The 14010-nt window shown below is 41.7% G+C and overlaps 1 protein-coding gene across 2 annotated transcripts in view; it reads right to left on the bottom strand.

Annotated features, from left to right (window-relative positions):
- Positions 1-445: 445 nt before the first annotated feature.
- Positions 446-14010, bottom strand: part of CDC45 (cell division cycle 45) — a 59003-nt gene continuing 45438 nt past the window's right edge. The window contains exons 15-19 of one of the 2 annotated variants that reach the window (XM_083149301.1): positions 12683-12766; positions 5641-5759; positions 4858-4934; positions 2265-2339; positions 446-659 (exon numbers count right to left, since the gene is read on the bottom strand). In XM_083149301.1, coding sequence (XP_083005427.1) covers positions 2275-2339; positions 4858-4934; positions 5641-5759; positions 12683-12766 — 345 coding nt within the window. In that variant the 3' untranslated portion in view covers positions 446-659; positions 2265-2274. The remainder of the gene's footprint in view (positions 660-2264; positions 2340-4857; positions 4935-5640; positions 5760-12682; positions 12767-14010) is intronic. The other variant, XM_083149293.1, reaches the window with a different exon arrangement.

The following is a 14010-nucleotide window of genomic DNA, read 5'->3' as shown; positions in this document are numbered from 1 at the left end:
GGATATCCCCTGCATTCGCATGTGAAGTCTCCTCACACAGCACCAGCTGACATTCATCAAGTTGTCTCCAGCTGCTGCGCTGATCCCTGCTGAGGTGCTGGCTCCTACACAAAACCACACCTCCGTTGTTCAGCCACTCTGGACTCTGAAACAGGCACTGTTTCCCTGCTGCTGACCCATGCAACTAGCGGCAGCGCAGCACCTCCCACTGCCTCAACAGCCTATCTCCCCAAATATTAATGATCCGTTCAGCATTTCCGGAAGTCTCCCGCTTCCAGTACACAAGACTCCACAGCCCTCATGGTCTCTGTACCCCTTTAAGTCCAGCACCCAAAGCATGTGCCTCCTAGCTGTGGACCTGGGTACTACATTGACCAGTGAATAGATAATCTGCAATTAGGCAAATAAACATAAAAAAAAAAAAAAAATCCAACTCACAAAACAATTATTTCTCATAGCTTGAAGTTATTTTATTTACATTTTAAAAGGGAACTACTCAAGATTGGGATAGGTGAATAAAACATTACATTATTGCCGAAATGCCATAATTTAAGTTTGTACATAAAAGACATGTAAAAAAACACATATAAAACAGCACATTTACACACGGATGCAGGATGTGATGTAACACAAGGGTCCACAGGAATGATGCTTTATCCCTGAAATATAAGAAAATGTTAATACAAATAAGAACGGAAGAAAAGCATGAAAGCTGTGAGACAAAAGGTACAGATCAAAGTCAGCGGGAACAATCTTCATATGTGTGGATTTATATCCAGTACTGGGAAAAAAATAATCTTACTTGCTTCTTTTTCACACCCCTATAGAGGTGTGAACTTGAACAAGTAAAATTTCCCTTGCTAGATGTTATGCAATCTAAATGCAAACTGAATCACAAAGCGTTTCTCTGGAAATCTGACCCAGTCAAATGTAAAAATCTATAAAAAATGAAAAGATACATAAACTGTTGCCAAAGGAGTGTACACATGGGCTGATTGCCTGCCACAGATATCAAAATCAATATTGGCTGCCACCGAGACCCGGCGGAGTGCAGATCATGGTCCATTGAGCAGCATGGCCCTCCTTACAATCTCGTAGAAAGACAGTATCGCAAGTAGAATAGACTGTGCATGACAAACGCCACAGGACCGTGCATCAGTATGGCAAGCCCCCATACACAGTGCGATTTTGGCTACCTGTCCTTACAATTTTGGCAATATAGCCAAAATTAGAAAAAAAAAATTGCCAAAATTGCGCTGTGTACACAGCACTACAGTTCAGCAACAAATAGAAGACCCCTGTATATACTGTAACATTACACATGCGTGCTATTTTAAAGGATTTATACAGCTGTTAATTAAGCACTGCACCATATGCAAATATGTATTTTTAGTAAGTGAAATCTACTTGCCTGCTTTTTTTTATTTCATAAGCGTTTTATTTTTATTTGTTTAATCAAGGCTTAAATCACACATATGCAAAGGAAACTGGGTATGGAGCATTAAAATGTGTGCTCAAGTGATGCATTTAGCAGGATTGTTGTACAGATAATGCTTTTACAATACAACTAACGCAATAAGAAAACAAAACCCTGTTCAATTTGATGGCATCCAGGCCTTAATAGCCGAATGATGCAAAACAATCCATAAAAAAACCATACTTCATCAACAGCATTAACTCGCTCACCTCTGAAATTGCCAGCATAATAGGACAATTTACAATAGTAATGTTATATATTCTGGTCATAAGATTTTGGTCTAGATCCAGCAGGAGTCAATCCAGGTCTGTTAGCTGAACAGTCTCTTCATATTACATTCATTTACAGAAACAGTTCATTAAACTTTGTCCATGCAACTAATTTTGGAACGACCATTAAATGCCATTTACAAATTCAGGTGAATTGTCTCTATTAGGGATTAAGCAATCTTCATTGTTTTAACTAATACTATTAGGATTCCTCTGCAAACATGCATGTGGAATATGTGAAGCGTGTGAAATATTGGGGTTTATTTACTAAGATGGGAGTTATATTGAAGATGGGATGTTGCCCATAGCAACCAATCAGAATCTTCTTTATTTAGCACCTTCTAGAAGATAGATAAAATCTGATTGGTTGCCCATATCAACATCTCATCTTCAATAGAACTCCCATCTTAGTATATAAACAGGAAATCGGTGGAGGACATATTGGCAAATAAATATTATAGCTCAATGGCAGCTAAGGTTTTACATAAACTGCAGTAAAATACCCAAAAGCATCTTACCCAGCATACCTTAGGATAGGAGCGAGATGAGAGCATCCAGGAACTTGCTACGGTCTTCTGTCCTCAAATCAATGACTAAATTAAAATTACACCAGAAAAAAAAAAGGATGAAAAATAGTCTCAACAAAACATACATACCATATATACTCGAGTATAAGCCTACTTTTTCAGAACATTTATGCTGAAAAAGCCCCCCTCGGCTTATACTCGAGTGAGAGTCAATACGTTTTCCCAGTTTTTTGTTGTAAAATTAGGTTATATTATATTCGGGTGGACTTATACTAGAGTATATTATACTCGAGTATATACGGTATGTCATTTGGAATATAAAATATTATGAAGAGATTAAAAAGTACACTGTCAGGAAGCAACATTTTTCCTTCCTAAGTGCTAGCAGAAAGGAAAAAGGAAACAAAACCCCTCAGCCTGGCTGGTAAAATTCCAGTCACTCACAACATGTTGAGAGGGCACAAGTCACACTAAACACTCACAATCTGACCTCATTAAATCCATTATGGCAGCTACTGTGCTGCTGGCCGCAGACATACAAACAGTACGTCTCAGTCCTTGTGAAAAAAGCAGGCATTCAATATAAGTTCATACTGGCTCTTTTGAACTTCAGAGTTTTACCATTCAGTTATAGACATAATTATTATTCCTACATTATATTTATGCCATGACAAGTGGAGTGCAGTACCATACATATAGCATACATTAGAACAATACAGGGTACTACACAACTTAGGAACACAAAAGAGAGATTGCTACTCGCACAGGACCCTCATAAGTATCGAGGATGATGGATGGACCCCCAGGTAAGTATATTATTAGGAGTTTCTACATGGGACTCATCAGGGGTGTGCTACCACTGGACATCAGAAATATACATGAATAACAAAGAAGAAAAAGTATGTCTCTACGTGGTGCACCTATTGAGACTCAAAACGAATAAAAATTAACTTTTATTGACAATTTTTTGAAAGGCGAAATATAAAAACACACCATATACGCAAATGTGTTAAAAACGATGGCTCTCCGACTCCACACACGTATTGACTGTAGATCAGTGTGAATTTTTACAGGTATTATTTTAGCCGACACTCTATATAGTAATAATTGTATAATTCAAGGTTTTAGGTGTCTTAGTGGCTGATTGCCCATGTGCGTAGGTGCAGAGACCTGACAGAGGTGTGGTGATTGGTGTGATTTAGTACATCATAGGGTTTAGGTCGACTGACAATTCTTAGGCCCCAGATACAGTTTCTCAGTCAGTTGTCTGGGTGTCTGCCTAAGGTGCTACTATATTCTGACGTGTTAGGGGCTCTTTATGGATAAGGTTGACACCGATGTCGACCAGTACCCCAGGTTTGTCACCAAGGGGGTCTGTCGCTGGCTGCCTTTATAATCAGGGCCAGGTATCTCTGTATCAGTTGTCAATAGTCCATAATATCTTCTCAATCTGTGAAGACGAGTCAACACGGGTGTCGACTATATGCGTCAACCACTGATGGTAAGTATTTTCTAGAAGGTTTGCACGTGTCGTTCCTTTATATCTGAGAAGTCTTTTGGTACAATTTTAGAGTATCTCAGGAATCTTGTGCATAACTTTATTTTAGTACTTTTTACTGTTTATCCGTCAATACGTGTTATGCCCAGCAGATTAAACTGTGTCAAATACAGACGTATTTGACACTACGTCAGAGCTACGTCTGTATTTGACACAGTTTCATATAGTCGACACCCGTGTTGACTCGTCTTCACAGATTGAGAAGATATTATGGACTATTGACAACTGATACAGAGATACCTGGCCCTGATTATAAAGGCAGCCAGCGACAGACCCCCTTGGTGACAAACCTGGGGTACTGGTCGACATCGGTGTCAACCTTATCCATAAAGAGCCCCTAACACGTCAGAATATAGTAGCACCTTAGGCAGACACCCAGACAACTGACTGAGAAAACTGTATCTGGGGCCTAAGAATTGTCAGTCGACCTAAACCCTATGATGTACTAAATCACACCAATCACCACACCTCTGTCAGGTCTCTGCACCTACGCACATGGACAATCAGCCACTAAGACACCTAAAACCTTGAATTATACAATTATTACTATATAGAGTGTCGGCTAAAATAATACCTGTAAAAATTCACACTGATCTACGGTCAATACGTGTGTGGAGTCGGAGAGCCATCGTTTTTAACACATTTGCGTATATGTTATGTTTGTGTGTTTTTATATTTCGCCTTTCAAAAAATTGTCAATAAAAGTTCATTTTTATTCGTTTTGAGTCTCAATAGGTGCACCACGTAGAGACATACTTTTTCTTCTTTGTTATTCATCTACTACACAACTTAACATTACAGTAACTGAAACACTAAAGACCTAGACCTAGTACGCTGTCTGCGTACTACCAGGGGCAGGCTGCCATTGGAAGAGATGAGCGATTACGAGAGAGGAGATGTTGGTGTAGATTATCGGTGAGTAGGAGGCAGCTGTATTTGAAGAGGGCTGTGAGAACAGGAGGGAATAGGTCCCTGTTCCAAGAGCTTACAATGTAGAGGGAGGGATAATAATAGTTGACAACTTACTAGACATATCAAATTGATTGTGAAGTGTCCGAGAACTGGTGCTCTCTGCAGCTTTCTCAAATGCTCGGCCAAAGAAACTAGAAATTTGTAAAAACACAATTTGCTTTAATTCCTAGCAGGTAACAGACATACACAAATGATGATAGGGATTTAGAAACCATGTCTCATTAAGATAGACTATACTTAATCATGCTACCCTAGGGTACAGTGCATTCCATTACCTGATCTGGTGGTTCCCCAGATGTCCAGACACTACAGTATCCTTGCTGAATAAAGATTGGTCAGTGGCTTCATTATGACCCATCATAAACACTGGGGTAACCACCATATAATGCAAAACACTGGACCATAAAATCCAGTATGACTAACATCATGAAATGAAGACCATACAACACAACTGATTTTCTCCACTACAAAGAAAATCTTTAAAAAAACAGTAATTATGGATTGTTATTCTATTGTTATTATTATAAATGCTAATGACTTAAAGTGGCATCATACTTGATGATATAGTTTAGCCACCAGATCAGTGTAGCAATTTTTAAATCATTAGTTTAATTTAAAGTAAGTTTTTAAGTTGCGATTACAGATGGACTTATATTATTCATAAGGGACATCAGTGTCTGATGTGGACTGAAGAACCCTTCACATTATTCACATCACTGCATTAGGATAAGGGCACAGCAAAGAGTCTGACCTCCAATCACACCCTGTTAACCTCTTACATTTAATAAATGGGAACTGTATTAAGACTAACAAGCTCCTAAAATCAAAGGACCTTACTTCTTTCTGTCCGAGCTCTCAACTTCTGGAGGAATTCCCACCATGATCACGGTTCCTTTCTCCACATCCAGTGGAGCTGCCAGGATCAGAGGTAACAGCTTACACCGCTTGTTTTTCGTCTTAAAATAAAGAACCAGAATGGTCTAATTAACTAATTACTTGTTAACACACATTTCCCACATCATGTATATTGTAAATTTAGCTCCATGGGACAATCTACAAATAAAAAATCCAGTTTTTGCACAATGTGTATTGAATACTGGACAAAAGCACAAGTATCACAATGTAGAAAAAACATAACCACAAACACTGATATCCACATGCTAAAATATATATTTTTCTCCAAACAGGCAAATGCAAGTACCGTTAGGATTTAGAAAAATAGTATTTCTTCTGATAAAACATTAGGACCAGCCCTTTGGTGGAATATACAGATGAATTATTGTTTGCCGATTAGGAAATAGTACAGCCTAGGTATATATAAATGAAAAGCCTTTCCACCGACTCATTTTAGGAAGTTACATATAAAATGAGGAAACAATGGCATTCTAACACATATTACACCATACTAAAAACTTGTTGCAGAAATGATTGCCAAGTTGTCATTTTTACATATTTCTAAACCCAGCCATAACAAAATATGAAATGTTAATCTTGCTAATAAAGCAACATTTTTAATTGCCATCAACTATTATTAAATTGCAAAGGCAAGGACAGACAAATAGTACGTAAAGTTGAAGTTGACAGAAACCAAAAAGAAACCCAACAAAACTTTGTTTCCTGGAAAAGAAAAAAAGGTCCAAGGTCCAGCTTCAGACTAAATACAACAAAAATAAATGAACTTTTAAACTTTAAAAAAGTGTAACTGACAGGAGGATATCCCTTGAGACAACAGGAAATATGGTTTCCCAATCAGCGGAAAGTGGTCTTTACAGTAAGGAAAGTGAGGGAGCTTCAAATGTGGGAGGACTGCAAAATACATTTTTTATTTGGAACATGGAACTAGAAAGACAGTGTTAAACCAATTAATCATGGCGGTCAGGAAAGACACCCATCCTTTACTTACAAAACTGTCAGTTACCTCATGATTTACATGTTGTTTTGTCTTCCTAAAAAAAGAACCAGCAAATAAATACAGGATTTTGGTACTTATCAGTAAATCCATTTCTCCAAATCAATGGGGAACAAAAAAAAAACCCCTAGCAAATAAATACAGAATTTTGGTACTTACCAGCAAATAAGTTTCTCCAAATCAATGGGGAACACTGCAGTTACACTGGGGTACAGATGGGTGATGAGTGGTGCCTGATACTTTAATTCTACTTAGCATTGGAGTGAATCGACCCTCTCTATACCCACCAGTCTAGGTTTCGATAAACCACCAAGCCCGGGGGGCTTCTATAAACAAAATCGAATCAAAAGCACATCAAATGCTTTTATTAGCATTCGATTCCAATACACTAGAGAGTGCAGATCTAATGTGTTCACTGCTGTATTCGATTGGCAAATCAAGTAGTGCACATCCAATAATAAATTGAATGGAAAATCGTGAAAATCGAGGTCTACTCCTTTTCGATTGTCACGATTTTCCATTCAATTTATTATTCGATACTACTTTATTTGCCATTCGATTTCAATTTGATCTCACATCGTTCCTGATCCTTTAGGTAGGAGATTGAAATCGAAATGAACAGGTCAAGAGTCGAAATCTACTCGAAAATGGAATCAAACCGTGTGTACCCACTTGATCTAGTCAAATCCCAATCCCATGAAGCAGTGCGAGGAGGGAATGGTGGTTGCCATCAAATTACCCCCTGAAAGAAGGTTTGCAAGTCTGTCAACTGCATAAACCTCCTAGAAAATAAATTAGAAAGGGCAGCAACTTGGACCAAGACAGTTAAACTTGCCTGCAGGAAAAGGAGGAGCCGAGAGATCTTGAAGGTCACAGGGGAAAAACCTCTACCTTTACACCAGGAAAGGTCATTTTTCCAAAAACACTAATGACAGGATGTAACCTCCTTACAGGTGGTAAGCATTGTAGGGATGAGAACTGAGGGAAGACCTCTCTTCCTCAGGAGGGCCCACTCCACAACAATGCCATCAAATGAAGATGCTGTATGTCTGCAAAAGGTTAAAGGCCACTACTGTAACTGATCTTGTTTCAGAAGAAAGGGGCCATTGATCGTACAAGAGCAGATTGCAGAGAAGGAGTACTAAGCCCTGCGGGGCCAGTCAGGAGCCATTAAGAAAACTGAGTGGCTCCCATTTGATTCACTGAAGATGACGAGGCAACAGAGGAAACAGATAATTAGACTCCCAAGGGGCTAAGACCACATCCACAGCAACATCACAATCCTGTGAGTGGGATAGATACAAGGGAAGCTTGTGATTGTTCCTGTAGGGCAGGATGTCGACCTGAGGAACACTACTACCTGCGAGTTAACAACCAAAAAGACATAATGGTGCAGAGACCATTCTCCAGGATCCACGTCCTGCCAACTGAGGTAGTTGGCCTCCCAATTCCCTGGAATGAACATGGCCGACAGAGCGGCGGCATGGGCCTCCGCTCACACCAGGACCCTCGAAAATTCTGGCATGGCCATATGACTTCTTGTGCCACCCCAGCGATGTACACAACGAAAGTGGTGTTGTCCGACTGGACTTGAATCACACCACCTTGCAGAAGATGAGCCTGTTATAGAGCCAAAAGGCTCTCAACTTCAAAATATTTATTAGTAACTGCACCTCTAGTAGAGGCCAAAAACCTTGGAAGTGCTCCCCGCACAACACCAGCTTCATTGTCCGTTTCCACACTCCAAGTCTCCATCCTGCAGAAGGTGACGGGAGTCCAACCACTTAAGGAGAGACAGCAGTTGTGAGCCCGACCACTGTGACAGGACATTGAGCTGGAACATCCTAGAATGAAAATGGCCGTAAGGAAGTGCCGAAAGCCGACACGATCCGGCTCAGCCATCTGATGCACAGAAGCACCAAAACCTGTCTGTGGAGTAACTCTAAATGGATCATTTTCTGAAGAGCCGTCACTTTGTCCTGTGCAAGACAAATTCGTTGTTGTGTCATATCCAACACCATACAGAGGAAGAGAAGTCTTTGTGTAGGTTGTAAGTGGGAGTTTGGATAACTGAGAAGCTAATTGTTTCGAAGGAGAATGGACTGTATTGTCTCGAAGTCCTGCAGGAGTTGATCCACTGAAGGAACCTACAGTACAGATGGAACCCTCCTCATTTAGCCTGTTAATTGGATTAAGTGAGTAATATGATTACTATGCTAATCCCCTACTGTATTGTTCTATGCATTGTATTGCTGCTGAGTACAATAGGATAGCCATGGCTAGCCATGGTGAGCCAAGACCTAAGGAGCAAAGTTGACAGGGGCTCCAACTGTATATGAAAAAAGTCGTCCAGATAAGGCATCATTGTTATTCCCTGTAGAGAGAGCAACATCATCATAACCGCCCTGACCTTCGTAAAAATCATGGGTGGCACTAAGAAACATCTGGAAATTGCCCCCTTTTAGAGTGATCCTTTTGTCTGGTGGGCAAATGCTAAGGACAGTGGCCACAGACAGCAAAAAACACAGACATCCTGGGAGAGCCATATAGCCAACTCCTCTCCAAACAGGACCTTTCCTGAAAACGGCAGTGCTTCTACTGACTTTCTGAACTCAGAATCCTTAGCCAGAGGCCTGCGAGCAGAAATAGTTATCCCTGATAACCTGGAAGCCAGAGAACAGATATACCTGGAAGCTTCACCCATAGGAATTATCTACCTCTGGATGTGCTATGCAAAAGAGAAAATCCTCTATTGGCCTCTCCACTTGCAGGCCTTTAGCAAGCAGAGATGCCCACATTTCAACAGCTTTGTTGACCCAACAAACCACCATAGCCGAAAGAAACAGCACACTTGCCCCCACGTAAATAGATTTCAGGGAGCTGTCAATAAGTTTCCCATCTGAAATCTCCTTTAAAGAAGCAGCTCCTGGCACAGAGTATGGTCTTTCTTCAAAACGTGACACCAAATGGGCAGAGGTTTCTGTTATCTGTAGAAAAAGGGATTTTTTGTAAGGACTTACCGTTCGAATGCCTTTCTGATTCTATCCAGGTGATCCACAACACAGACCCTGAAGCCTCAAATCCAAAACAACTGCTCCCCAGCCCTGAAGAATGGCGTCTGTGGTGACCACTAACCATTCCCACGACTGAAGAGAACGACCCCACTGAAGAGAGTCCATGTCTGTCCACCAAATCAACGATGTCCTTGTCTCTTGAGTCAGAATCACTGTCTGACTTCATGTTCTTGGGATCCCCTGACCAACACGCCAGAATGTTCCACTGGAAAGGTCGAGAATGAAACCGAGCAAACTGCAGGGTTTCGAATGCTGCAACCATTTTGTCCAGGAGCTTTAGGCACTGCCATTCCAATGGCGCAGGAGACCTCAGAATCGTCTGCACCAACTGGCAAATATCCCTTGCTTTTGCTTATGGAAGAAATACACGGTAAAGCTGTGTATCCATTATAACCCCCAGGAACTGTAGGGTTTGAGTAGGACACAGGTATGACTTTTGTAGATTCAGGATCCATCCGTGGACCTGTAAAAACTGAATAGCTGTCGAAAGATTCTGTTGTAGCTTCTCTGTCGACTCTGCTTTGAACAGCAGGTCGTCCAAATATGGGATGACTACAATGCCCTGTAATCTCAGAGCTGCCGCCATCACTGCCATAATCTTCGTGAATACTCTTTGGCAGGGCTGGGCAACACCGGCCCTCCAGATGTTAATGAACTACACATTCCAGGATGCTTTGCATTAGTTTTGCTATGTGGCCATGCTGAAACTGATGCAAGGCATGCTGGGATGTGTAGTTCATCAACATCTGGAGGGCCGGTGTTGCCCAGCCCTGCTCTTGGGGCTGTAGCCAGTCCAAAGGGAAGAGCTTGAAATTGTAGGTGTAAACTCCCTATTGCAAAACACAGTAAGGCTTGATGATCTCTGCAAATGGGAACATGTAAATATGCGTCTTGAATGTCCATGGACGCTAGAAATTCCCCTTTCCCCAAGCTTAACAGAACCGATCTCAGTGATTCCATTTTGAAATGATCCATCCACAGATGTGATTTAATGACTTCAGATTTAAGATTGGTCTGAAATAATTGTCTGGTTTTGGCACCAAGAAAAGAATGGAGTAAAACCCCCTCTCTTTCCTCCTGCGGTATGGGGACCACTACGCCCTTTTTCAGGAGAGACTTCGCCGCCCCTAAAAGGGGTGTTCTGCGGTGAGCTTCTCTGGGTAAGGGTGTAGGTTAAAACCTTCTTTGAGATCCTTCTAGGTTGATCCTGTAACCGAGACACTATATTGAGGACCCACGGATCCTGGTTCAACAAGGCCCAAGTGTCCTAGTATTGCAAGAGATGACCCCCCCCCCACGCCGAGTACAGAATGGGGAGTCTCTGCCCGTCATTGTGCAGGTTTCTCCTCCCCCTTGGACACCTGTTTCTTTGAAAAGGCTCCAAAAGGGACTTTGCAGATTTCCCTTTTCTCGCATTAAAGCGCCCTCTACTGGAAGTACCTCTGGAGGACGTGCCTCCTCTAGGTGAGGGACGAAATTACGAAAGAAAAGCTGCAAACCTGGAAGAACTATTTCTTGCCTCAGATGTGGGGATAAAAGTACTCTTCCCTCCTGTGGCCTGTTTTATAATGGCTTCTAAGTCTGATCCAATTAACAATTCTCCCTTAAAAAGTGAGGGCTTCTAGGGATTTCTTGGACTCACTGTCAGCTTCCCAAGCTTTGAGCCATAAAACTCTTCTGGCATAAACAGACACAGCTGAAATATTGGAAAGCATTTTAACAGCTTCCTCACCGGCCTCACATGTATATTCAGCTGCTGCCTTTAGCTTTTCAGCTAAAAACAAGGCCTCTGTGTCAGCCTGCAAACATGAACAAAGTGCAGAAGCCCACGCCATCATGGCCTTGGATACCCAAGCGGATGCAATCACAGGTCTGAGAGAAAAGCCCACTCCTTTAAATGTAGCTTTTAAACAGCCCTCCAGTTTTTTGTCAACTGGATCTTTAAATGCAGTTCGACCTTGAACAGGTAAAAGCGTGGCTTTAGATAGTCTAGCCACTGAAGCGTCTACTAAGGGAACTTTCTCCCACAACTTAACATGCTCCTCCGGCATGGGGTATAGACTCAAAAACCTCTTGGGCATCAAAATCTTTTTGCCCGGTGTTTTTCAAGCACCACTTAGTAAATCCTGCAGCACAGTGCTAAAAACTCTAGGCACAATATACGGTAACTGAAAATGAAAGCAACATGCGCTCAAAACTCTCCTGGCAAGCGATACGCCTCTGTATTTACTACTCTGGTGCAGCTTGTAGCCTCAACGTTGAAGAGCTAAAAGTGCCATTCCAAGCAGCGTAGACATCTAGTACACTATCAACCACTAACATGTTACCGCTGAAGAAAATGGCTGCTGGCATCTCTAAGTACCGCCGGGATCCAGTCTAGTAAGCTACCGCCACACATCACCCCCAATGGTCCCGCTTTGTAAAGCCTGCGCTGCGGACCACTGAGGGAACCTAATGACCGGCTTAATGTCTAGTCAGGAGCCAGACACTATAATAACGAGCTGCCTGTGCTGGCCAGAATGAGGGGTCCCCGACACACCAAGATAGTGGTCACCAGAGACCCCTGCAGAAACTGCAGAGGCTGAGGGGTCACTCCCACAGTCTGGACAGTGCAGCAGCTGCCTGTCCTCATCTTGCGGATAGATTCCTAATAACAAAGGGCACTAATCTAGGACTGGCTTGTAGGAGGGGTATAAAGGGGGAGGAGCAGTCACCATTATTAAAATTCTTAAAGGGCCAGCTCCCACTGAATACCAATCTATACCCATTGTAAGTATCCCTCCAGGTGATTTGGCATGGAATGGCCCGAAATTTGTTCAGTTCTGTATTATTTGCTATCTAAGTGCTAAAAGACAATCACCTACATTGTTGTAGAAGGAGAGAGATTACTACTCACAGAACAGACAAATGATTTCAGCAAGTATTTGCAGAGGAGACACAAGGACACAGGCTTGGAAAACATCTTGACATCTGGAGTTCCCTGTACATAGAATGAAAAAAAAAAAAAAAAATTTCATAGCTGCAAGTTTTTCGTCAAGTAAACCGGTTATTGGATAGGACGAAAATAGAGACTATTTTATAATATACTGTACAAAAATGGTACTGGTCTGGTATCTACAGAATAATGTAACCATTTGCTTTTCAAAAGAACTTACACTTTTTGCAAGAACTCATTAAAGACCATCACCAACCCACAGTATCAGACAAAACTATAAAGCAGTGATGGCACTACAGCTGTTGCTGAATTACACATCCCAGCATGCCCTGCATCAGTTTTAACATGGCCAAATAGCAAACCTGTTGCAGGGCATGCTAGGATGTGTATGTCAACAGCTGGAGTGCCAAGGTTCCCTTAACTGCTAGAGAGAGTTATCTTAAAGACCTATCAGTTTCTACGGATTGGGTACAAAATACCAAAAGTAGGGACCCCGACACCTGCGTTGAGTATTTTTACTCAACCCCTAACTCCTGCAGCCTTAACCCCAACCCCTGTACTTCCAGGATGTGTTGGCATCCTGCTGTCAGTTTAAGACTAATGGTAAAGCATTGAAAACACACACACACACATATATACACACACACACACACACACACACACATATATATAAAAAAGTAGGTATTAGTTAGGTGTTAAGCACCATACACACTATATGTTGGCCTCAGCCAATATAGCTAACCATATCAGTCGTGGGTTGCTGATATTAAGCATAGGCGCTGAATGCTATCGGTAAACAATATCGCTCAAAGACATTAGTGGGACTCACTGAACATAAGCGATATAGCCACATTGACCTGCATGTTCAGCAGACAGCGAGGCTCGTTAACGATACTGAGTGTACACACTAGACCAGGGCTGGGCAACTCCGGCCCTCCAGATGTTGATGAACTATACATCCCAGCATGCCTTGCATCAGTTTCAGCATGGCCACATAGCAAAACTAATGCAAAGCATCCTGGGATGTGTAGTTCATTAACATCTGGAGGGCTGGTGTTGCCCAGCCCTGCACTAGACAATATTGTGAAGGATATAGCTCAGAAGGCCCTTTCTAAGCGATATATTTCACAATATCCTCTAGTGTGTATGTGGCTTAAGCTTATGCAGAAGAATGCTAAAGCACTTAATCCAAAATTCTCTCATTGTTTAGTTATGTTCACAAACATCCATTTGACCTATGAACTATATTTTAATAGCCGAAATGGCCAATTTATTAAATAATTAAAATA

This window comes from Crinia signifera, chromosome 1 (genome assembly GCF_055691185.1).
Source record: "Crinia signifera chromosome 1, ASM5569118v1, whole genome shotgun sequence".
Taxonomy (NCBI): Eukaryota; Metazoa; Chordata; class Amphibia; order Anura; family Myobatrachidae; genus Crinia; species Crinia signifera.
This window is presented reverse-complemented; position numbering and strand designations above follow the sequence as displayed.